The sequence below is a fragment of the Pleurodeles waltl genome, chromosome 3_1, assembly GCF_031143425.1.
Source record: "Pleurodeles waltl isolate 20211129_DDA chromosome 3_1, aPleWal1.hap1.20221129, whole genome shotgun sequence".
NCBI classification, from domain to species: Eukaryota; Metazoa; Chordata; class Amphibia; order Caudata; family Salamandridae; genus Pleurodeles; species Pleurodeles waltl.
Genome location: NC_090440.1, coordinates 102,216,238 through 102,242,669, shown reverse-complemented (window position 1 = coordinate 102,242,669; position 26,432 = coordinate 102,216,238). Strand labels below are relative to the sequence as shown.

At 44.0% G+C, this 26,432-nt stretch overlaps 1 protein-coding gene across 2 annotated transcripts in view; it reads right to left on the bottom strand.

The window, feature by feature from the left end:
* Window positions 1-26,432, bottom strand: part of NELL1 (neural EGFL like 1) — a 3,335,977-nt gene that overhangs the window by 101,934 nt on the left and 3,207,611 nt on the right. For both annotated transcript variants that reach the window (XM_069221936.1, XM_069221935.1), the window contains one exon: window positions 3,430-3,606. In XM_069221936.1, coding sequence (XP_069078037.1) covers window positions 3,430-3,606 — 177 coding nt within the window. The remainder of the gene's footprint in view (window positions 1-3,429; window positions 3,607-26,432) is intronic.

Here is a 26,432-nt window from a genome sequence, read left to right as displayed (position 1 = left end):
ATCTACCTTGTGAATAGTAATGGGAACCAATGAAAATAAAGATTTGCACACATGCCTGATACTTCACATGTATGTTGTGGCAGAATGAGAGGCACTCCCGTTAACGACTCTGGATTTGGTTGCACCGCCTTGAGCATAATAAAGGACTCTCTGCACCAAACTGGTGTATGTGTCCTAAATACAGGCAAATGTGAATGTAACATGTGCAGTGTTAGAAATGGGGTTTCTGGTTGGCTAGGGTATGCACCTAAGCCAGGCAGAACTCAACCACTCTAGTCAGTGCAAGGGAGTTACACATCCAAGATAACCCCTGCTCACCCCCTTGGAAGCTTGGCACGAGCAGTCAGGCCTAACCCGGAGGCAATGTGTAAAGCGTTTGCACAACACACATAACACAACACAATATATACGCCACAAAGTAAACACAACTCTGAGCTATGTAAAAATAAACTGTATTGCACAAAACATAATTAGACCAAACATTACATGTCAGTAATACCCTGCTACCATAGCAGTTGTCAGAACCTTACACAGGTTACTAATACTCTGCAAGAATAAGCAGTAGTCACATTAGAACACACAAGTACTAAGGATTCTGCAACAGAAGCAGTAGTCAGGAATAACAGTGAATAAATAAATGCCCTTGTCATAACCACATCATAAATATCCATAAAAGGAACATTAGAGAACATATGGCAAGTCATAAAATCATATTAGCCTGTTATGCCAATAAAAGGAACATCAGCAAAAAATATATGTAGCACATCATAAAACAAACAGGTTAGCATATAATTCCATAAGGTCCGTATTAGGAACATAAGAAATAGGGATGCCTTTTAAAAGCACCTGGTTGTCCTGATGAAAAGGCTCTCCTGGGGCCACCAGTAACCAAATGGGGCACCTGGGGCTCCGTGTGCTCATTCTGGGGGCCACTCAGAAAATTGGGGTAGGAGGAGGGGGTAACACACACCCCCTGTGGTTTTATGACGTGCCCGAAAGACAGCAAGCGACAAGCAAGGGCCACAGAGGGAGACTGGGGAAACAGGTGGGCCTCCCGCAACGCTTCCGATCCACCCCTGATCTCAGCAGAGGATGAGGGCCTCCGTTGGGGCAGGGAGCTTCTGATGAAGCTTCCTTCCCCCACTGCCCATTGTCAAGACTCCTAGTGAGGGGCTTCCAATGAGGCTTGCTTCCCCGCCCAGCTCCCTTGGAGAAATGAATGCTCCAAACGGGGGCAGGCACCGAAGCGTTTGCCTGCTTGTGCCCCGGGGGCAAGAGAGGAGTGCGCTCGCTCCTTTTTGGATTCCAGTAGTGCCCCAGGGGTTCCAGGGTTAGTGTAACTTCGGCGACCTCACAAAGCCGAGCCGGGCTGCGGCATTGAATCTCTTGGCAGCAAAAAGCACTCTCAAGTGCGGGGGTCAATAAAACAAAGCATTTTCCAAAGCACCGGCTCTTTAACAATGAGAAGAGCACCCTCCAGGAGATAGATCCCAGAACTGAAGCACTCCTTGATTTCAAGCAGTTGCAGAGGTCAGGGGCCATAGCACCCTGCCCAGGGGGACAAAGGATAATGGAGCACAGGGCGGCAAAGCCCAGCCGCAGGCCAGCACAAAGTGGGGGCAGGAAGGTGGCAGTTCCTTCCAGTGACCAAGAAGGTCATGGGTCAGCACAGCAGCAGCAGTCCATGGTGGTTCCTAGTGAGTTCCTCCAGCATTCTGTGTCCAGTTTCAAGTAAGTTCCAAAGTGTCTCTAAATTGTGGGAAAAATTCCCCTGTGCTTATACTCAGTTTACAGTGTGTTTCACAAAGAGAGGGGAGAGGAGGTTCCACCAGTAACAACTGGTTCTGGGAGTGGCGCCTCTCTCCTCCAGCACAGACTCCAAGCATCAGTTGGGGGAAAATCACCCTATTGTGTGAGGCCAGGGCATAGCCTTTACAAATGCAGGTGTGCCCCGCCTCTCCCTTCTCTCAGCCCAGGAATACTATTCAGTATGTAGATGCACCTCTGCGTACAGGCTGCCTGAAAAGTATTCACAAACCCCAAATGTCACTTTGCCCAGAGGTGGATTGGAGTCAAGCTGCAAAACACCAGAGTAAAAAGCACAGGGAAATGCTCACTTTCTAGAAGTGCCATTTCTGTAATAGTAGTAAACAATTCACTTACACCAGTAATCAGCATTTCTCACTACCATTACAAACATACCAAACATGCCTACGCTACCCCTCATAAATCAGACAATACCCCTTAGACATAAGGCAGGGCATTTCCAATGCAATCCTATGAGAAGCCAGCACTCACAGTAGTGAGAAACCAAATTGGCTGTGTGTCACTACCAGGACAGGCCACATTACTAGGCACATGTCATGCCTTCTACATACATGGTAACCTGCCCATAGGGCTAGCTAGGGCCTCCCTTAGGGTGACTTACATGTAGTAAAAGGGGAGTTCTGGGCCTGGCAAATATATTTAGATGCCTGGTTCCTGTGGCAGAAAACTGCGCACACATACCCTGCACTAGCAGGCCTGAGACAGGTTTGAAAGACTACTTCAGTGGGTGGCGCAAGCAGCACTGCAGGCCCACTAGTAGCATTTCATTTACATGCCGTAGGTATAGAGATACCACTTTACAAGGGACCTATAGGTAAATTAAATATGTCAATTGAGTATAAGCCAATCATACCAAGATTACAAGGGAGAGCACATGCACTTTAGCACTGATTAGCAGTGGTAAAGTGCTCAGAGTCATAACGTCAGCCAACAAGGGTCAGAAAAATAAGGAGGAAAAGGCAAGAAGTTCGGGGAATGACCATGTGAAAGGGCCAAATCTAACATGTAGCATATTTTGCAAGTGCCCTTTGTTTTGTTTACTAAAATGGAACAGATAAAAGGTCAAAAGAAGAGGTTTAATGCACCAACATTATTGATGACTATAAACTTAAATGATCCTGGCAGCAAGCTCACTGAGATAGTGGAATCTTCTTGTTGCTATGTCAGATTTCTCAAAAATTAAAATAGCATGATGATTTAAGTATTTTCTGACTGATTATGGGAACAAGGAAATATGAATTACTCTAGCAACGCAAAATGTGAAAACGTACTACAAAGTGAAACACCAGGTTTATATATTTTAAAATATACAATTTCCGGAGCCTATTAACTTTTAAAGTAAAGTAAAGGAACTGAGTTAGGTCACAAAAATAAATTGGCTTAAAATTAGTAAATTTGTTGGGACCCAAGATTAGGACAAAAGTCTGAAGGTTTAAAAAGTGAATGTGTGAACTCGAGAACCATACCTTCCTCATGAACTGTGGCCTTTCAAGACAAGATGCTTGCCATCCTAGTTTACTTTGTTCTTACCCTAGCCCTTTCCATAGACAAACCACTATTCACATTAATCAAATCAAAAAAATATTAAAGATACTTCCATACCAAACACCGACACTTCTGGCAGCCATATTTCCAGTTGTCCCCACTGCGATACAGCGTATGTCCATTTTGATCCAGGCATTGGCTAGTCACTCTTGTGTCACACTCTGGGCAGCAGAAAAGATCAACGCTTGGATTTTGGCAGTCGCACGCTGTTCTCCGGCAGAATATCTTTCCGTCCTATTAAAAGAGGGTACAAACAGCATGAAAAGTGTATTTTATTGTAGCGTCAAAATCCTTGCACATTGACCTGAGAGGCATACTTTCATCACGAAGTTCAAAATAAAAATTGACTTTAGATATTACAAATAAATCGAACTATCACAGCAAAATCCAAAAGGATATCTGCAATTCTTTTCTATAAACTTCAGGCCGGATTTACAAGAAAGTGGTGCATCGGTCTCGATGCTCCACTTTTCTTGCGTCGCCCCTGCCCACCTAATGACACCATACAGGTTGTTAGGACAATAGCGTCAACATTTTTGATGCTAAGGTGGAGCTTTGCTTCACTAGTGTAAAATGTTTTGAAACAAGTGCAGCAAAGTACAGAGAGGCCCATCGATTTTAATGGGTGCATCATTTTAACTCTGTTCTAATCAGGCATTAAAAATGAGAGAAAAAATGCTGCAGTGAAATCTTGTCAATTCAGTGCGCCATTTTTTCGGGCCTCCCTGTACCTAAACGCCCCTTTTGCATGTATTATGTCTGGTGCAGGTATGATGTGGAGCAAGGGGGTGCAAAGCGGTGCAATGTAGACACCCTTGCACCATGGTGCAAGGATGCCTGCATCGGCACTAGGCATCTTAAGGAGGGCCAGCGCAGGGGGAAATGCAGGGGTGTGCCGTATCCCTCTAAAATACAAGGCACCTCTGCATTTCTAAAGTGGTGTAGCGCGGTGCTGCTATTATTGGCGCGGCACAGCGCTGAGCCACTTTAACATAATCTGGGCCTTGGTATTTAGTTATCTATTGTAGTGCTAACTCTAGTGCTCACTCTCTTTCTTTAATACTTCAAAGCACTTTTGACCCAGACAGAAACTTCCCAGGCTTCTTTTATTTATGTAGACTGAAAAGGGGGTAACCTAAATCATAGAATATGACAAATAGAATTAAGAAAGAGAGCATACACAGCATTAGGAGAGTTAAAGAAAGATATGGAGGGAGATGGAAAGAGATAGAGGAAACAATGTGTAGTGAGCGCGAATAATGAGTATGAGAGAATGTTTAATACATGCACCTGGTGATGATTCTCGCTGAAAGCATTCACAACTCATTAGTTTAAAAAAAAAATAGTCTGCTAGTACCTTTCCATTTAAAAAACAATGACAAAGACACCATGGCCTTTTGAATCAAAGTGTGATTATTTTTAAAAATAATTTTCAGCAGACTGAACCAACCAGATGGCCTCATTAATTTAATGGGAACACTGTCTATTAAGTAATCCCCTAATACATATGTCAGCGACGAATTCTAATAGGTAAGAGCATGGCAGCGGTACTCAGTTCTCCGTTTTTTAAATGTTTCCCATTATTCTAGAAATTGCGATGTACCTTTTGTCAGCTGGTGCACGAGAAATCACACCATACAATTATTACTTGAATATTGCCCTCACAGTAATTAATGACTTTGAAAGAATGAAGTCGCATCTGCAGTTTAACACACTACGATAATAAATGTTTGACTAGAAACTCTCGGCACTTTGAAATGCAACTAGATGAAGATTAATTCTCCCTTGATTGAACAAGTTGTTGCTACGTCTTCCAATTTTTGTGAACTGTGAGGCACCTAGCTGTGATAACACCTAGACCAGAAGTCGCCAACATCAGTCCAGGATGTGCCACTCCAAGAACTATGGGGCATATTTAAGAAAGGTGGCACTGCACACACTGCAGCGCCACTTTTCTTGCGCCCCTTAGTACCCCCCAAACGCCACTATTTAAGTTACGGCGCACCATGGAGGTAGTTAAGGGACTAGCATCAGAGTTTTTGATGCTAGTCCAGCTCTTTGCAGGATTAGCGTAAAAAGTTCTGACGCTAATCCTGCAAAGCACCCAACGGTCTATTGTAAGCAATGGAAGCCTCCTTTTAATGCCTGCTCTGACCAGGCATTAAAAGTGCTGACAAAAATGCTGAAAGGAAATCTCTTAGATTTCCTTGTGCCATTTTTTTGGCTCCCCTAATGGGGGAACGCCCCCTTTGCATACATTATGCTTGGTGCAAGCATAATGTATCTCAAAGGGTTACAAAGTGGCGCAATGCATGCATTGCGCCACTTTGTAAATATGGCGCAGCGTTTTTGGCCTTCTAACACGACATTAGCATCAAAACTGTCGCTAATGTGGAGTTGGAATGGCGTTAGGGGCTCTTAAATATGCCCCTATATTTATAAGAATAGGTACATAGGCTAAACCTAAGTACATTGGGCTGCTCTGACAAATACATTTTTGTGTGCTCGTTGTTCACATATGCAAATGTTTTTTTTATCGTGTGCGAAATTTTGGGGAATTTACAAAAAGTTCATTTTGTACTGCAAAAGGAATTGCTCACCCATTACTTGGTTTGAATACGTCTACAACTAGGGTTCAGAAATTTGTGTTGAAGGGCGAATGTGTGCACATACATACACAGCTATCTTGAACTTGCACATTGGTTGTATTCACAAACTCCCCACTGAGCACCCTATTGACAGCCAGAGTACATCCTTTTCCATGGTGGAACTGAGAATGAAATAACCATGAAAAATACAGCGGCGGGAAAAATTAAGCTCCCTAAATTTGCTATTGCTCAGCCGATTTTATCATGAGCAAATAAGAAAGCTTCTTCGGAGCACTCTCGTACCTGTGACTGCTATAGGTTCCCAGATGTAAACTAAAAATAGTCATTAATGTCACACATTATTACATTTGCACCTGTGCAAAGTTGTATACCTTTCAGTGTAGATTTACTAATTATTTCGATAATTGATCAAAGTTGCTGTAAATATATGGGTTATCCTGAAAATCCATCATAGATTATGGCCTCATTATCAAGGGAGTGGGCCATTAATGGCAGATATAGCCTGCTACAGTGGGCTATAACTCTATTAGAACATTCTGCCTCTAGAGGACAGAATATTCTTATAAGTAAAACAAACGGCACTGTGAGGCCTTTTTTTCACAGCAAAAGCTGTGAACGACAACATTAGAATGTTTGAGCTCCGAGCTTATACCGACCATTAGAAGCCCAGTGCACTCCTTTGTCTTCAATGGAGCCCCCAGCATTCCAATGTTCTAATTTGTCCTTGTGGACTGTTAGTGGACTCTCAAGTGTTGAACTACAAAGGAAGTAACTTTGACCTAGGTAAGACAACTGGACATGTGGACCAGACAACACATACGTTATGCTCAGCATTAAAGTGCAGCACCTCCAAAAATATACTGAGGAAAAAATGATTAGAACTCATCTTTCTCACTTACCCTCTACTGGCCACTGACATACATCATTCTCACGAATATAATCCTCGGAAGAAAGTGGATTATTATTTGGGGGCGGGGGGGAACAGTCACCCACCTCAAGGAATAATACAACTAACTTGTCAGGGTGAAATGCAAAATTCAGTAAATTAACATGAGTTGAACACCATTGTAGGCATGGCACAGAACAGACGGATTCAATGTACACAATATGTAAAATACGTATGCAGTACCAAAGCAGTAAAAATCCCACAATCTCACAAAATGACCAGAAATGACAAATATCCAATACAGGGAAGCGGATATATGAGTTTTAAAGTTTTATGTGAAAATAGTGCCAAAAAGCACTAAGCGCCAATAATAATATATTGTTGTGGTATACTGGTACCTAGGAGCACTGTGAGGCCAAGCTCTCTGGATCCAGAGGTCAGATACACCAAGTGGGACCACCAGGTCAAGGATTTTACTTTCAGAGGAAAAGGTCTTCCACTGGGTAATTGCAGCAGGTTGTATCTGGCGAAGTCAATGCAAAGAGAAATTTGAATTTCTTGACTGCTGAGGTATAAATGTCAGCCAGATACCTTTCGCACCTTTGGCCATTCAAGTTTTTCACATTGGGACTTTTTCACTGGGTGTCTGAAATTGAAGTAATTTTCTTCCAGCGGGGGGATAAGGTATGATACCTTCTTCCCAAGGGCCTGCTGAAATGGATTTACTGGTGCAGAGAAGTTTCAAGTGAGAACCTGTTTCTTCAGCCCAGCAAAGTCTCACCGTCACCAGATCATCTTTGGTGGTTGGTCCCAGTGCTCTAGTGGCTGGAAGTTAGAATATTTTGAAGTTCTAAAACTGTGCAGCGGAAAGTACCTTTTCCTCAGCTCTTCACCTAAGGGCCACAGACTTCAGGGGAACATCTTGGGACTCTAGGGCCTGATCAAGCAAGGCCTTGAGCAGGGTCCAGTGCAGGTCCAGTTGTGACTGAGAAACTGGGAATCCAGGAAAGAGAGCTTTTCAGCTTTTTGGGTCCCTGAGGTCAGCCCACTGACTCTTGGAGTCCATGTCTTTGTCTTGGGTACAACAGAAAGCTGGACCAATCCTTCAGAGCTGTTCTCAGGTTGGAGCAAGCAGGGTCCAGTCTGCTTCTGATACTTCACAGGTTAAGAAACAGTCCTGAGGAGGGTTCCTTCAGGTATCACATTTATGATTAGCATTAGCCAGTCGGTTGACTTTTAGATCCTTTCTAACCAATGATGGAAAGGTTTCCAGTGATAATCCTGTCTACTTTGAAGCAGTTTACTTTTGCCCTACTGCTAACAAACTCACAATGCACCTTGTTGTAGAGCGAGCGAGTGAGCAGTAACGCTGACTGACGCTCTGTTGACGCCGGTGCCGGGTGGCTCGCATCTTGGTTCCCGGTCCGAGGTGTGCCGCGGAGGTGCGGCACGGCGGTGCTTTGGGGGTGTTCGTCGGTCGGGTGGACTGCTCCTGTCGCTGGCTTTGCTGTACCCGGCTGAGGCAGTCCCCGGCTCCCGCGCCGGTTCCTGCAGCTGCGGCGCTTGTGGAGCTCTGCTGGCCGGGGGTGGCCGCTCCTGCTGCTGGCTGTTGCTGGTTGTTGCTGTGCACTGTGCCCAGAGGCAGTCCCCGGTTTCCGCGTCAGCTCCTGCCGTGCTGGTCCTGCACTGTGCTGTGCTGCTTGAGGCACTTGGCACTTGGCTGCTCCCTGCCATGCTCTAGCTCCAGTCCTGGTTGGTCCTGGTTGGTCTCCGGCTGCTGGTGTTTGGCCGCCCTTGCTTCGTCATAGCCCCAGCCCTCAACCCCCAGTCTTGGTTGTTGCTGGTGGTTGCTGGTGGTCTGGTTGTTGCTCGGTCCATGTGGTCCTTGAGCTTTGGGAGGTGCAAGGCAGAGTGAGGCACATCCTGAGGCAACGAGAGACAGGAGAGACAGGGAAAGTAAAGAAGTGGAGAGGGGTGCTGACGCCAGACCCCGGTGGACGCGAGTGGATGCACAAACAACGCAAGTAAGCGACTCTACAAACTTGCTATCAACCTGCTAAGTCAGTTAAAGACAGTTATAGATATTTGAGACACAAAGCGGCTGTTGAGGGGGGAGGAAAGGAAACAGGAGATTGATAAAGAGAAGAGAGGAGCAGATGTTAATGGTACCGGAAGGATAGACACCATCCGTGTACTGCGTTCTGTGTGCCTCGCATTGTGTACCTCCGCAAAAAGCAATTCTACTTCCAAAAAAAACCAATTTACTGAGACTGAAACTGCTGGTACTGTCCTACACGGCAAGAGTTCAAGCAAAAAAGATAAAATAAGATAATAACAACAATAATAAAAAGTTACTCTCTTAAGACCCAGTAAGGAACCGAGGGTGGGACACGGTGAAGTCTTCCAAGATGGTCAGAACAAGAGGAAAAACAAAGAGGGCCAGGGAGGCCAGGGAGACCAACGAGGCACTAGTCCACCCAACGAAATCCCAAAGACCAAAACAGGAACCCGACAGTCCGCAAGATCCTGGGTTAGACCAGGACCAGGATCCCGGAATCACTCAGCTATCCCAAAGGGAATTCGTAAACCAAGGAGAGGTCACAGCAGAGGGTGTCCAATCCGGGAGCTCGGTGACGAAAGTGAACCAGGAGAGGAGATGGGTGGGACACCTGAACTGGCTTTAAGACCTCCTCTGTTAGCTTGTACTGACCCCGAGGATACAGGGTGTGTAATATTGAACCTAGGAGAAACTGCAGGGGGCCTTGCAAGTCCTCCGAGTAGGAGACAACAGCACACACCGACGTACCCGGGCCCAGGTGGGATCAGGGGGGCAAGGAAAGCCAAACCAAAAGCAAACACCATTACCAACTACTATAACTATGTGAACTTAAATACTGATCGGCTGCAGATGCAAAGCTCTAAAGATAGTGATTCCCCAGTACCGCCACCGGGGGAAAAAGGTGGCAAGAATGTGGGGGGGGGGGTCGAACTGGAGCATTCAGAGACCGGGCAGACGGATATTCCCCTAGCCCAGCTGCGATCTGCCCGATCATCTCGTCCAATGAATAACTCCTTCAAGGATGGCGAAGTGGAGTTAAACAACTTCCCAGAGTGGGGCCATTCTTTGGAGGAGCAAAGAACAAGCCATGAGCCATTTTATCCCGGAGCCCAAACGGGACTATTAAATCCCGGGAGCTCCTTACTAATATCCCCCCTACAATGTGCCCAAGCAGAATTTATAGTATCCCAAAATACAAAAGGGCCTGAAACAGAACAATTACTAATAAAGCAGACCCGTAAGCTTTCAGTGTCACAGCTTCATCGCGAAAGCCAAACAGGAAAAAACAATTCAACACTGCGTAGACACGAAAGTAGCTCATTTAGTTTGGAGCTTTCCTTGCTTGACAACTCCATAATTGGCAATATAGAGCCCCAATTAAACAGTATAACATGGGAAGATTTAAATTTCCTGGAAGGCAGTCTAATACAAGGCCATAAGGGAAAGACGATAAGATCTCAGAAGGCCAAACAATTAATGAGCAAAATGGGCAAGCTTGAGGAAATAGAGATGATTGCTCATTAGACCAACCAATTCTTAGCATTATGAAAGTTATATGTACAACATTAGACTCAATTGCAACAACGATCATGGCCCAGTCTCAAAAATTCGATGATCAACTTGAGCTGACTAAACAATTTACAACTTCAATACAGACCATAGATTACAGGATGGCCCTAGTAGAGGGCGTTATAAGGGAAAATCTGTTGCATCAGGCAGTGGCCGACAAGATGGACAGGCAAGCTTGTGGCCCACTGCTGGAAAAACTACTGGAAGTCCCGAAAGTAATCAAAAACATAATCGAAGATTGTAAACACAGCCTCAAAAGCGCACAGGTGTGCAACCATGAGTCAATAGAAACAGAGTCCAGATTAATGGGAAGGCCAATAGGCAGAGAAGATAGAGAAGGGCCCTTAGGCCCAGGACGAGAGGATTGCCCAGATGTGAATATATGTATAGATAAGACAGAGGGAAAGAACGGAAGTGCTGTACCTGGAATCAAAGCTTTAAGTATAGCAGAAAAGAGGGCCCCGAGCAAAAGGCCTCAATCAATAGGTAAATGGGAAAATAAGTGGAAAAAAGCCAGAGGAAATAAAAAACTATCAGTAAAAAAGGCACTAAATTTGTCACAACAGGCAAGCCCAGTGGGGCAGATTAGGAATATAGGTGATCAGCCTGCCCAACAGCAGCATAGAGATCAAAACATTAAGCTTGAGAGTCTCGAAAAATCAACTGATAAAGACAGTAATTTTACAAATAAAAATCCCGGACTATTGTGCGACAAAAGCTGCACTCACCATTCCCACATTAATCGTATACCCACTGGACTCAGGGGAAACCAAGCGTCTGGGCATGACACAGATAATGGAAGGGAGTCGGAAAAAGATCCAGGTGCAAACCTAGGGACAAGCGAGGTAAGTGACGCCCCAGTCAATGGAATATCCAAATGGAGCCTAAAGACATCAAAATTAAGCACTGGCATGGACAAGTACCTCCCAGCTCCAAAAATAGAACACCTAGCTCAGGTACATTACTCAAATACAGTGGGGAACCACAACGGAAAATGTCAGCAGCTACCGACCTCTATTACTGAGGGGGCATCACAAGAAAACAGTAAAAGTGAAATCAGGAGGGTAAATAGCCCCGAGCTCACAGGAAGTGAACAAAGCATAAGAACAACTATGTGTGTGGACAACTTATTAGCTCCGGTTCCCGCACCTCGGACAAAAGCAAAATACTGCTCTCAGGCTAGCCCAGGAAATTACAATTTTAGTAGCCAGTCCGGGTGGGTTACTGATTCGCCTGCCCTTTCGCGCCCAGTGCTTGACCTGGAAACTAAAGAAAAAACAGAAAATTGGCCACCAAAAAGGCAACCACATGAAGGATATAGGAATATAGAGTCGCAATATGGAAGGATAAAAGGTCAGGAAGATCTAGCATCGACCAGATAGGCAGTTACCACCTACAGTAAAGAAAAGGAAGATAATCAACTTCAAGGAAGATGGTCGCAGGGAGGTGGCGGGCATACTGAGATCCGCACTGAAATAAGCGAATAGCTTGAAGACACGATTATGTTTATCCCCGAGTACTCCTCAAGAGGAAGCCAAGACATCCTAAACAGGTCCAATATTTTACATCTGGTCAACTCTCTGCCAGCCCTGCAGAACGTAACAACCAAAGACCTGCTCTCAGTAAGATTCATACAAAGAAAAGGATTAGAGTCCGGGGAATCAACGGAAACTGTCTAGGTCTCACCTTGGATAGTAAAACAGATCGTAAAATGTTCCAATTTATTGAAGATCTGGGGAATATCTACCGCTATTCCGCAAAAGGAACCGTAACCAACAACATTTCTTGAAAAAGCTCTAAAGCAAAATGTGTCAGGTAGGCATGAGGTAAAAGGCAATTCCGGCTCGATACTGCAGGGAGCAATTACCTCCTAACAACAGCTACCTGAATGAACAAATCTGAGCAACATGAGGTTCCGCCTGCTGGTTAATTCCCCAAGAAACAGCATGGGTAACCCCCCACAGTCGCAGATATATGAAGATCAGCCATCTAGAAGTTTGTAGCAAAAAATGGACTGCTTGAATATAAAAGACAGAACCAGTCCAACATTAAAAATCTTAAGCTGGAACATTGCAGGCTTAAAAAGAAAAATGGAGGACAAGGATTGGGTAGAATTCATTAAACAACAAGATAGCAGCGCTTCCAGGAAACTTGGTCTACTAATGCCATCGATCTAGATGGGTTTTCTACTTTCCATCTACCTGCCACCAAAGAAAAAAAAGTAAGACCATCAGGAGGCTTGATCATTTGGATCAGAACTCTGCAGTAACTCATGTTGTATTAAGCAAGGGAATCCATACGCTTGTAGTAAAATATGAGGAGTGGTCACTCGAAATAGTAAATGTGTATTTCCCTCCTATTAGCTAGGTCCAAGTCAAGCCAGGTGAGCGGCTCCTCAAGGAACATATCCTAAACAAAAGATCCAAAGGTTGGAGGAACCCAGCATTTTGTCACACGAACGACCGCCCCCCCTCAGCTTTGCAAAACCTTTATATTGATATGCGGTGTTTTCAACATTAAACCCCATTCTATTCTCGGGGATGAACAAGTAGTAGAGGAAGATCACGTTTGGAATATTCCGACACCCCTCATCCAACGTTGTCAAGACTCCAAGAAAGAAGAATTAATTTTTGAAGCTCTAATAGAAGGAGGAATCCGCATATTAAATGGAAGAACAAATTCAGATAGAACCTTCAAACCCACCTTTCGAACTGGAAAAAGGCAAAGCATAATCGATTACATGGCAATAAACATCAAAGCCTGGCACTATGTCATCGACATGGAAATAAAGGACAGGATTGAGAGTGACCATGACCCATTGCTAATGGAGATGGCCCATCCGGGCATGAGTTCAGGGATAATCGAGTCTCAACATAACGGAAATAGCTCAACAATAACTATGAGACCAAATAGGAAAAACATATTACGGTCAAATGTGGACGAATCCTTTGTGAGTGTACCTAGTCAAACCTGGTTGTTATCACTCAGCACGTTCTTTAATCTATCAGTTAATGATGCCTTACCCCTCCTGCATAATTTTAACAATCTGCTATTACAAACAACAAAGGAAAGATCCAAGCATCTCCAAACTAATCCAACAACGATGGAGGGCTGGTTTGATGGTGAGTGTTTAAAATTAAAAAGGGCGCTATAGCAAGCATTAAAGAACCGGCATCTGAATGACTTTAATGAGCAACATTTTTATGAGTGCAGGCAACAGTACAAGAAATTACTGAGATACAAGAGGAAGAATTTCCCACATAAGCTCTGGAAAATTCTCCTGCATGCAATTTTGGCAGGAAACTGTAAAAAGTTCTGGGAGGTAATTAGGTGGGGATGCGAAGGCCCTCCAAAAAATCTAGAGCTGAACATTTAGCCGCAACTCTGGGTAAAGCACTTCACCGCCCTGTATCAGGAAGAGGTCAAGATGGTACTCGGGAGCACCAATAACTCAAATAGTCTCAGTCAAGGGTTGGAAGGCAGTAACCAAAGATCAAGTAAGGCATTTCCATTTTGAGAGACTTATGTGGCATCATTAAAACGGCCTGTTGTGTCGAAATACAAAACACAGGACAAATTAGTCCCTAACAAACTCCCTAGCACAAATTCTATGCAAGCAATCCATGCCATCCCATGTGCAACAGAGTTAACACTGGAATTTAGTGAGAAAGAGATTAAACATGCTATTCTCCTCCAAAAGCCGCACAAGGCTGCAGGCCCAGATGGCATTCCTCCAGACGTTTATCATAACCAACTAACGTTATGGCTACCTGGTTTAGCTCGTCTATTCAATAGTGTTTGGCACCACGAGGTAATCCCCACTTCTTGGAAGAAATCATTAATTGTTCCAATACACAAAAAAGGGCCACGGGACATGGTGTGTAATTACAGGCCAATCTCATTGCTTGATAGTGTTGGAAAAAATTTCGCCAAATTGATTCAGTTGCGCTTAGATCAATGGCTAGATAATGGAGATTTATTATCGACACATCAAGCTGGTTTTAGGAGAGGCCAAAGTACAACAGAACAACTTTTTAGGTTGAACATGATTTGCGCTAAGTACGTCTCCCTAAAAGATTGCCCATTATATCTAGTCTTTGTGGATCTTCAAACAGCTTTTGACAGCGTGAATCGCCAAACATTATGGCAGTTACTGTCAGAAATGGGAATACAGGGAAAAATTCTAAGGCTGTTAATTCTACTGCTTACAGGAAAAACTGCCAGGGTCAGATACAGTATGAGAAATGATTACACGGCAGAGATCCCAATCCAGGGAGGTGTAAAACAAGGCTGTGTTTTGGCTCCAACCTTATTTAATTGCTACATAAACGAAGTAAGTCAAGACCTGAGGAAATTAAATCTGGATTTGCCAAAACTAGCCAATGAAAGTATACCCATCCTGCTTTTTGCAGATGACGCTGTATTACTGGCAAGAACGGAGATAGCAATGCATCGACTACTTGGGGGTTTTGAATCATTTTGCACCTCGAGGAGTATGGTTATTAATGAGGGAAAGACCAAGTTTATGATTCTTAACCAAAAACAGAAGATGCGATCGACTTTTAGGGTAAATAATAAGCCTTTGGCCCAAGTGACTATTTATGACTACCTGGGCTGCAGGCTGGACGAAAAACTGACATGGAAACCGCAAATTTATAAAAGCAACATCTCCTTGGCCCAACAAACTGGAGCTGTACTCAGATTCGCAAAAGCTACAGGCAATCACTCTGTGAGTTCTGCACTGCTTGCATATAAAACAAAAGCAAGGGCTGCAGCGCTATATGGCGCAGAGATCTGGGGATTTAGAAAGACTCCATCAATACAAGTAACCGAGAATACATTTTTACGCCGATTACTTTGCTTAGCCAATGCTACACTGATGAACGCAATAAGAATAGATCTACAAATGAGGAAGATTGAGGACTACATTGCATTGGCTCCAATAAGATACTGGATCCGTATTTGGGCAAAAGAGGAACTTAAACCATATAGAGATGCATTGATGGACATTATGAAGCTACAAAGTCATCGGAAATTGCCCTGGTTCAAACATATCTCAACCATCCTGACTGCTATAGGCCAGGAAGATCTCTGGCTCCATCCAGAAAAAATCAGAAGGCCTAGTCTATCTGTTATAAAAAAGGCATACTGGGACCAAAAGATACAGAGTGTTGGAAAATGGGTTATTGGTAGGGCAGGTAGGTACCTACACCTAGCAACAAGCCACTAACCTCCACATAGGTACAGTTAGGTCTCAGTAAATTAATCCCAGCTCTACCCTTGGTAGCTTGGCATCGAGCGTCAAGGCTTAACTTAGGAGACAAAGTGTAAAGCATTCAAATATCACAAAACAGTAATTAAATAAAACACAGGAAACAGTTTAAAAATCCAAAACCAATTTATAAAAATAGCTTATATTTTTTATCTTTAAAATGACACAAAAACGATTAAAATCGGTTCAGGGGAACCGGAGATATGAATTTTTAAAGTATTATTATTTTCTAGCGCTTAGAAACAAAAAGCGCCAATCGGGTCATCTGGTTGCACCAGGACCGGGGCAAAGTCAAACTTTCAGGCCGACCGCGATGGAGCCCTGCTCGGCTACAAGTCGCGGGAGGCCTCGGTTAAAAAGTTACCTTCTGACTTAGTCTCTTTTTTGATGTTTTTCTTCCCCGGGACGAACCTGCCAGTTGAATCCGACCTCCTGGAGCCCTTGTCCGGATACGCGAAGTCGGTTTCCTCTGTGGTGATTTTTACCTTCGGACTTAGTCGTTTTTTCGAGATGAAAATCCTTCGACCGGGGTAAACCTGGATCTTGATCCGACGTCCATGGAGCCCTTCTTGGATACGATGGCTGGGAGGTCCCGGTCAACTTTTTACGTTCGGACTTAGTCTCTTTTTTGGATGTTTTTCTTTACCGGGACGAACCACGAAGTCAGGCCGGGTCGCGGTTGAGGCAAGCCGGCTAGAATTTCCGCGGCGGGTCGGTCCCTCTCTGGAGCTTTTTTCCAAAAATTCTCAAATCTTTTCCAAACTTCTGGGGCTTCACCCAGATGTTCTTTTAAGGTTCTTTTGGGGTCCACAGCTCACCCCAAGGGTCCAGAAGTTCTGTGATGGTCCTTGGGGGGTGCGGACTTCAACTCCCAGAATGCACCTGGCGCAAACTCCTTTTTGGCCACTGGACAGTGGTCAGCTGGTCGCTTTCTTCAGGAGTTGGTGCAGGGGACTCTGGTTTAGCAATTTTTCACCTGTAGCAAACAGGGAGTCCCTCCTTGAACCAGTTGAAGCCAGGCAAAGTCCTTCTTGTGGTGAAGCCCAAGTGTGCAGCTGGTGCAGTCCTTCTGAGTGCAGGGTCCAGGTGCAGGCCAGGGGTCCAGCAGGGCAGTCCTTCTTCTTCTTTAGTTCCTTTCTTGTTGAATTCTGGAGGGGATCTGAGGCGTGGGTGCAGGTCTGCCAGTTTTATCCTTGCTCCTGGGTGAAAAGCAGGGGGGCCCTGGTTCTCCAATCAGGTACAGGGTCGTCCCCCTGTGATGACCACTTCCTGGGAAGTGTGGCAAAAATCCATCCCAAAAGGCAACAGTCAACAAAAATCCAACATGGCTGAATCTGATTTTTGGAGGTTACATCTGGCTGAGCCCACCCACTGGTGTGGCTAAAAATCATAAACACACCCCTCTCCTGCCCTCTCCTAATCTAATCAAGGGGGCACCTAGTTGTCTGGGGTTGCAGGATGTGGGGGTGTTGCTGGGTGCTCCAGATGTCCTTCTCTGCCTTTGAAGACCAGTTTGGCAGCCCTCCCCCTTCCTGCCTCACCATCTGCTGAGGGGAGATTCTCTCCCCCAAGCACATTCCTTTGTGTGAAGCCAGGCCACTTCACACCTCATTAAAGTAGCCTGGCAGAAGCTGCTGCAGGCTGGCCAATCAGAGCACATCAGCAAAAACAATGCAGAGCTGAAATTGGCAACTTTTTAGGTAAAGTCTAAACTTTTTACCTGAACTGGTTATATTAAATCCAACAACTGGAAGTTGTGGGATTTATTATAACAATCAATTTGATACCAAATTCTTGGTATGTAACATTTAAGGAGACTTTAAAATTTAAAATAAAGTCTGCCCATTCTAGCCTATGAAGGCCATTTACTTCAATGAGGGAAAAACGAATTTGGCTGTTTTTACCTCACCAGGGCTTATAAATCTATTTTTATAAAGTCCCTGCTTATAGTTACATGGCACCCAGCCCTAGGGGCATATAGGGCACACCTTAGGGGTGACTTATATGTAAAAATAAGGTAGTTTAAGACTTTGGAAGTACCTTTAATTCCAAAGTCGAATTTGCATATAACTTTAATTTAAAAGCAGCCAGCAAGGCAGGCTTGCTTTTAAAATGACACTGGGCACCTCAGCAATGCACCTAGGTGTGCACCACCTATGCTGTGGTCCCTAAACCTACATGCCCTACCATATACTAGGGACTTATAGGTAGGTTAACTTAGCCAATTATAATTAGCCTAATTTGCATATCCATTTTACACAGAGCACAGGCCCTGGGACTGGTTAGCAGTACCCAGGGCACCATCAGAGTCAGGAAAACACCAGCATAAAGTGGAAAATGGGGGCAAAAAGTTATGGGGCCTCTGCAATCCGCCCCAGTTTCTCACACAGAGCATGTGTGAGACACTTAGGGCTTGATTACAACTTTGGAGGAGGTGTTAATCCGCCCCAAAAGTGACGGTAAAGTGACGGATATACCACTAGCCGTATTACGAGTCCATTATATCCTATGGAACTCGTAATACGGCTGGTGGTATATCCGTCACATTTGGGACGGATTAACACCTCCTCCAAAGTTGTAATCAGGCCCTTAGTCCTTTATTTAAGTGTTACATTTTGTTTAATCAAGAGCTCAAACCAGCATTTTTCTAGATAGTATTTATCCGGAAGAAAAAAGGGCTCTCTATTTTAAATTTCGTATGGGCACACTACCGGTGGTAGCGGTGACCAATAGATGGCAACCCGTCCCCCCGGGTAGATTAGATTGCTGTCCATGTCTTCATGGTGGCCAAGAAACATTATCCCACTTCCTTTTATTATGTCACTTCACGCTCAAACTCCACAAATTGCAATTATGTCCACTTTTTAGATCATATGGAGTCAGGAAGTGCAAAGAAGCGGAAGTGTTATGTATGCGATCAGATGAAAAACATATTGTGACGAAGGTCTCAACTTACATACTGGAGGCTTGGAAGTTACGTTTATCAATGCACCTGCAGCTGGCACAAGTATAACTGCTTGCGTCGTCCCATAGCTGTTACTGGCTTGGGAAGCTGCTGCAGGTTGCTGTAAAATGGGGATAGGTCTTGGGTTGCTATCAAACTGGTGGTTGGCACCGTAAGGCCCCAAATGATTAGTGCCAGAATAAGTTTTCTAATTTTTATATTTATAATGTCTTTTTAGAATAAGTTAAGTGTGCTATGTAAATCATTGTTATAAATCATGTTTATGATACTGCAGGGTAAATTGGGTGCACATTGGCACACGTCAAACCAAAGATCCCAAGTGTAGTTTTTATTGAGATGTTTTATCTAATGTGATTTTTACAGTGTCATGATGGATTGGTATTTATTGTGTGTAATTGTTATGGCCGAATAGGCTGACAACAAATAAAATGGAAATGGTTTAGCTACAATGTACCTTACTACTAGAATTTAAGATGAGTGAACTCTTCCTCCCTTGTGCAGAGCCTTTGTGCCCACCCAAAGGTGTGGCAGGGAAATGAGCAGTCCTCCCCACTGTGTGTATTTTTAAATGATTTTGGGGGCAGCTTCTCTTCTGCTGGATTTGGAGCCAGCTGGTTAGTGTGGGACTGTGGGGCAAAGGCTTGACTCCCTCCAAGCCCCACCTTACATCTGCTGCTAATAAGCAGGCCTCACCTTGGACCTAAACAAGTTAATGAATTTCCTAGCTCACCACAACTGCCATCCTGCCAATGAATAACAACACTACCCTGCACCCAGGCTATTGTTTCTGCTAAGGGAGCATTTTTCACACCTTCATTTCAGACAGGCACTGGCAGGCCAGCTGTCCCAGGCTAATGGTAATTAGCTTTATTGTGGCTCAGGCAGAAAAATTATAACTTTCCAAAAAATAGTTATCCCAAATATTTAATAAATATTCACCTTCACCACCTGTATTTTTAATAAATATGAAAAATAGACTTTGAATGTCTATTTCACCCATTTTCTGTCAAACATAACAGATTAAAGTAACCATACATGTTTTGACATTCTCGAAGATCAAGCTGCCAGTAAAACTAGCTTTTGTGGGCTACCTTCTGGGAGTACGTGCCAACTTTAACTTTGCAAATGTTCAACTTTTTAATATTAAGCCCCCTACCATGTGAGCAACAAGGTGTACTTATGGATAACATTATTATTTAAAAGCAAAGCTTCCTGCCTGTCAGAAAGAATTATTTTAACAAGTTTAACAGCAGGCGTTTGGACTGCTTCAGTCAGGCTACACATGGCATGCCTGGATTCATATTTTACAAGTGCAATCTGTGAATGGCGTTATAGGTGCTACAGTCCACAGATGGCATTTACCTTACAGGCTTTGGGTGAATAGCCCAGCTTACCAGTGTCCAGTAGCCATTTAAGGATTCTGACCAGGTGCATTTTGGGAACTGAAGTCCCAACTTCCAAGAAGCAACTCAGAGCTTCTGGAACCTTTGAATCCACTTTGATGACCCAAACAGTACTTCTGGGAGAAGATCCAGAAGTTTGGAGCAACTTTGGAAAAATGCTCCATAAATGGACCAACCCGTCGTCAAGAGTCAAGCCAGCTACCGCCAACTACGACCCAACCTGTATTTCAGGTTCATCCCGCTGAAAAGCCGTGGAGCCCCAGACTTCCAGGATTTGACCAGGGGCTAATGGAAAGGCAATCCGACAACTTTGCATGAAAAATCACCTTGCTAAGGAGGACAGTCCGACTTAGGGGAAGAAAAATTCCAGAATTGTTTCAAAGTGCAAAGGTGAAAGTTTGACCGAGGCCTCCCACGCAGAGTATCTGAAAAGGGATCCATTGCAGTCAGCCTCAACTTTTGGCTTTTCCCGGTCAAAGAAAATCTGTAAGAAAATTTCTAATTGTGAAGGTAAAACTTTAACTGAGGCCTCCCACTCCGAGCTGGGCTCCATCACAGTCGGCCTCAAATTTTGATTTTGCCTCAGTCAAATGCAATCAGATGTCCCCGGTTTGGTGCTTTTGGTTTTTAGGTACTAGAAATTATTTTTTTACATTTTGGCCCACATTTATACTTTTTTAGCACCGCGTTTGCGTCATTTTTGGATGCACAAGCCGTGCAAACTTACAAAATATAAAAGTATTTTGTAAGTTTGCACTGCTTTTGCGTCACAAAAATGACGCAAACGAGGCACTAAAAAAGTATAAATATGGGCCTTAATCTTTAAAAATTCATATCTCCGATTCCCTCCATTGAATTATTGTGGCTTTGGTACCATTCCAAAGATAAATATGTTTTCTATTTTTATAAAGTAGTGTTGGATTTTTATTTTGTGTTGTGTTTTATGTATTTACTGTTTTGTTGATATTAAATGCTTTAACAACTGTCTCCTAAATTAAGCCTAACTGCTCGTGGGCCAAGCTACCAAGGGTTGAGCAAGGATTAATTTATTTGATCCTGACTGGACCTCGTGGGGGTTTGTGGCTTATAGCTAAGTATAGGTACCTACCTGCCCTTACCAATAATCCACTTTCCAAAAAAGTCTCACTCTAGGTACATAGGAACTGGTTTACAAAACTCACTTCGAAGCAAACTAGGAGATGTTATGTGCATCTCAGATTTGCATCAGTGGAATTATTATCTATTCAAAATGTCTAGCTCTGAGATTCCCTTTGCTCATGAACATTTCAAGGATGATAAAGGAATATCCATATCTGTGCTAATACAAGTTAGGTCTCAACCAAAATGAGTGATAATAGGCTATCCGAACAACTGTAAATGTTTATGGTTACGTTTGGAATCTCATAGTTTGGTTTTGGGCATTTACCAGACCTTAAATCTCACAACTGTGAACATTCCACAGTTATAATTAATTATAAATAATTATCTCCATCTTTCAGTACAGTTTTAACACTTTCCCACGGGAAGGAAAAGTTTGGCCTGTGGTAAAATGTTGAACACACAACACTTCATAACTGTGTATTGCAGATGTCAGTTGTAAAATATGCTGGAGCAGTTGAGCAAATTGAGTTTAAAACAGTCAAAACACCCACATCACTTTTAAGAGTGGCCAACTGAATACATCTTTTCAATGCACAGCAAAAAAGGAAAACGTGGAAATGCACATTTTTGCAGTACTTATTACAGAGAAGCAGACCTAAACATGTATGACATACATAATTCAGATTATAGACAGCAACTTGTGATGTGCATATTTCTGTGTCTACATCAAAGGAAGCCAAAAGAAAAACACTTTTACATTAATTGGGCAGTGACCCAAAAGATTGACCTTTTTAACTTTTTCCCTCCTATGTGCAACATGCCAGAGGTTCTTACTGTTCTTCTCTTTCTTATTAGCTGGCACTAGGACAAATATGTCAGTTCTTTAACATCAACAAGTTGACACAAAATAACTAATTCTGTGAATGATCAAGTCCACCTTAAGTAAAGGGCTAAGCATGACAGACTGTACTTCCCAAACCAGCTGTCCTGATTTACAATCTAGCAGACCTGCCTTCTGGTTAACCTATGATTTAAGAACTTCACTTTCTTGCCTCCTTTTTTCAAATGTGTGCCTATCTTTGACCTGCTACCACTTCTAACAATGTATTCCAGTACTTATCTTTGAACTGCCAGAAAGCAAGGGAGTAGGCTACTCTACTTTCTGCTTATGAGATTTGCAGGCCACATTTAATTTCTTTTAGTCTGTTGGTGATGAAAATGTGTAGAAAGCATATACAATGGCAACACCCTAACCCTAAATTCAATATAGTCTGATGTGAATTTTGTCTCTGTGTCAGGGAGCATAGGTCTTGGAAATCTCACTTAAGTCAAGATGCCAATCAATTCCATGGTAATCACAGACTCCATCATGCTTCTAAGAGGACATCCATATGGAACTGGGTGGTTTAATCAAGAACACACATTATGAATTTGTTTCCTGAGGTTGCCTAAAAACCACTTATTCACAGCACTTAAAATTACATAAATGATCTATGAAGTGCTATATAAAAAGCCTAATTATTTTTACACGTGGCTGGCAGTACCCATCACACCTTAAAACATGTTCCAATGATTATCAGCAGAGCATTTGCTAAGATTTCTGACCTTCTATCTGTCGCTTGTTAAGTTAGGCAAGAACTTTATAATGCAGTTATCTTTTTATCGATCTTAGTCCTGTAATAATGCCTGGTCATGTAGATCTAGGCCTTGGTTACACCAAATGTGAGAACAAAAGGGATTGTTGTAAGCATGTCAAAAATAAATGTTCTGTACCACAGAGGAACCACTAGCCATGACATCATGTTCAGGGTGTGGCCTTACTGAGTGTGTGTGTGTGTGTAAATATATATATTTTACCCAGTGGCTGTCGAAACTGGGCAATTATAGATAGAATGATGTTTTCATAGGAAAAACATTTTTGGGTTTGCGAAAAACTTTCACACTGACGAATCTTCACAAACTTTGAAAATCAAAAGTTAATCCACCTCAGCTCCTTCCTGGTACGTTTTGGGGTGATCCTTTAAAAGGGCCAAGAAAACAGGGGGTGAAGGAGGTAAAGGGAATTGGGAACCCTATTTTCCTAATACAATTTTCCATAGAAAAATTAGACACAACTACAGCCAAAATGGAATTACCAAATTTGGCAGAAAGATAGCCCAGAAAGCATGCTTTTTGTAATTTTGGTGTAAATCTGTTCAGTAGTTTTGGAGATATTAAAGTTCAAATTGTGCGTATATGTAATGCGGCCATATAAGATAAGATCTCATTGGCCATGCCCACATCAACAAGGATGTGATGGCAAATATTTTAGGACTTGGGGATTCAGAAGGCTAAAAAAAACACATGGGGGCAAGGTAGAGGGCCCCTCTAGGCCTGTTGGGGGGTCTGAGAGGAATAGGGAAATAGCTATAAAAATAAACATATATATATATATATATATACATATATATATATATATTAGCCAATCATATAATGACTTGTCATTTCCATGTGCTTAGGTACTTCCACAAAATGTTGTGAAACAAACATGGTCTGAGATATCACTAGGGGGCTCATTAAGAGTTTGATGGTCCCAGGACCGCCATGTTGGCGGTGGCGGTCGTACCGTCAAAAGGCTGGCGGAGAAGACCGCCATATTATGACCATGGCCGTATTCACAACAGAATACAGCCAAAGCACTGCCAGCACAGCCAGCACCGTCCGTGGTCTGGCTGCCATGGACTACGATAGCCACCTGCAGGCCAGTGGGGACAATGTTTCCGCCGGACAGATTATGAGGTTGCACACCGCCAAGGTTTCTGCTGTGGTCGCACCACCATAGAAACCCAGGTGGATACCAACTGCATGAAAAGAGACACCCACCTTCAGGAAGCCATACTCATACGGAGCTGCCATGCAACCAGAACTACACATATTCCTGCTGCTTCTGCTCCCACCAAGACTTTGGAATCTGCAACAACGACGATGACAGCAATGTAAGTATACACACTTAGCTGTTATTGTTGTACATTGTTAATTTTTGTACACACACACAACACATTCTGGAAGGGTGTGCGAGGGTGACACCCACACCCAATAGCACACTAACATGCACACTCACAGACAGCCATACACACACGCGCATATACACAACAAATATGGCACGGCCATCACACACACACACACACACACATATACAAATGTCACAAACACATGCAGGTGCGCACAGTAACATTGCACAGGCCCACACTCATACAGTACCACACAACACCACTACACATCACAAAAACAACACAACCACACTACCTTCAGTCACTTGGCAGAGACCCACAGGGGACTCTACCCAGGGACACATCACACAGACTACACAACCTAACACCAACAGGCAAAACACACATTCAAATACACAATCATACTACGCACCGATCGACCTTCAAAGAACTCCGTGCACAACATTTAATTCACATAACTTTCACACAGTCAGTGCACACAAAGCCATTCAACACACCAACAACACACATCCCAACACCAACAACACAAAATAGCAACACATATAAACCCCTTGAACACACAAATGTACATCACACAACACATACCCTACGACTTTTCGCCAAAATCACTGGGCACAACCTCACATACTGCGTAAACAGCACAGGTAGCCCATGCAGAACACACACATACACATACAGACACACAACTTATGTCAGCCAGAAACAACTACATACTACGGAAAGAAATGCATGACAAAGATGTAACCAGGAAAGCAACAGATTTGAAAAACAAAGGCCATAGGCCAGTCCATTTTTAAAGTGCTTCAAACTTTAAAAACAAAGGCCTTATGCCAGTCCATTTGTAAAAGTACACAATGTACACAGTGTACATACGTGTGCTCCAAACTTGACTCCTGACTGCCATGTAACCTCCACAGAAAGGGGCATCAATGAGGGAGGCAGACACATCAAGAGTTATCTGGGGCCGGTGGAGGGGGAGTGTTTGGGTTTGGGTTTTGGAGGGGGGCCTTTGGGATCTGGCTTGGGAGGGGGGTTGGACTTGAACTTAGGTTTAGGGGAGGGTTGGCTTTTAGGTGGAGGTTTAGACTTCTTGGCAGGGGGAGGGGCATGAGAACTTGCCGGGGCAGGGGAAGTCTTTGAAATAGAAGGGCTGGACTTGGGGAGGGACACAACACATTTAGGGGTATCACAGGGTGGGAGAGGAGTAGGGAAAAGGGCAAACTCCAAAAGGAAAGCTTATTTTGATACACAGGGATGGTAACAGCAAGAGTGTTTTGGTGTGGAGGGAGAGAGAGTGGTTGTCTGAGGTGTTTGTGTGGATGTTTTGGGGCATGTCTGTGTGAGGTATGCTTGTGGGTGTCTGTTGGGTGGGTGAGTGTGGGCATTTATGTGTCTTGTGAGGAGGGGAGGTGGAGATGCTGGGAGATGCCGTTGTGTGTGGGTGAGTGCCTTTTGGGGTGGTGACCCAGGTATGGTGGATGTGCTGCATGTAGGCATGTCTGTGGTTGTGGTGTCTGCGGATGTGGTGACTGGGGTGGATGTCTGAGGGTCGCTGTGGTGCAGTCTGTGGGTAAGATATGTGTAGTGGCTGGATCTATGAATGTTGGTGTGGTGTCTGCAGGTGTGCCAGGTGTTCTGTCTGTGATGCTGAGGGTGGTGGGGATGTCAGAGCAGGCCATGTCTGTTGCTGTGTGTGCGGGTGTATGTTGCTTGTGTGCATGCCAGTGGTGTGCCATGTGGTGCTTGTGTTTGTCAGAGCTACTTTTGGATTTTTAGGTGGATGCATGCTTGTCTGTCTGAGTGCTTTGGCTGGGTCGGGAGGGAGGGATTTGGGTTTGTGAAGAGGAAGGTGGAGGAGGGACGAAAGACAAAGGGTGACTGGCTGCTGTCAGTGTGGAAGCCAGAGCCTGAAATGACCCCTGTAGGCCTGCCAATGCACCATGAATGCCCTCCAGGAACGCATTACTCTGTTGGACTTGAGTTGCCAGTCCCTGGATGGATGGTTGACTGACCCACAGAGATCGACCTCAGGAGATCAATAGCCTCCTCACTGAAGGCAGTGGGGCTGACAAGGGCAGAGGCAGAGATGCCTGTGGCAAAGGAGACACCCACATTCTTGGATGTGCAGGCACGGCCAACCAGGTGGGAAGCTACAAGGATGGCAGTGGTAGAAAGGGGGGTGGCAGACTGAGATAGTGCTGGGGTG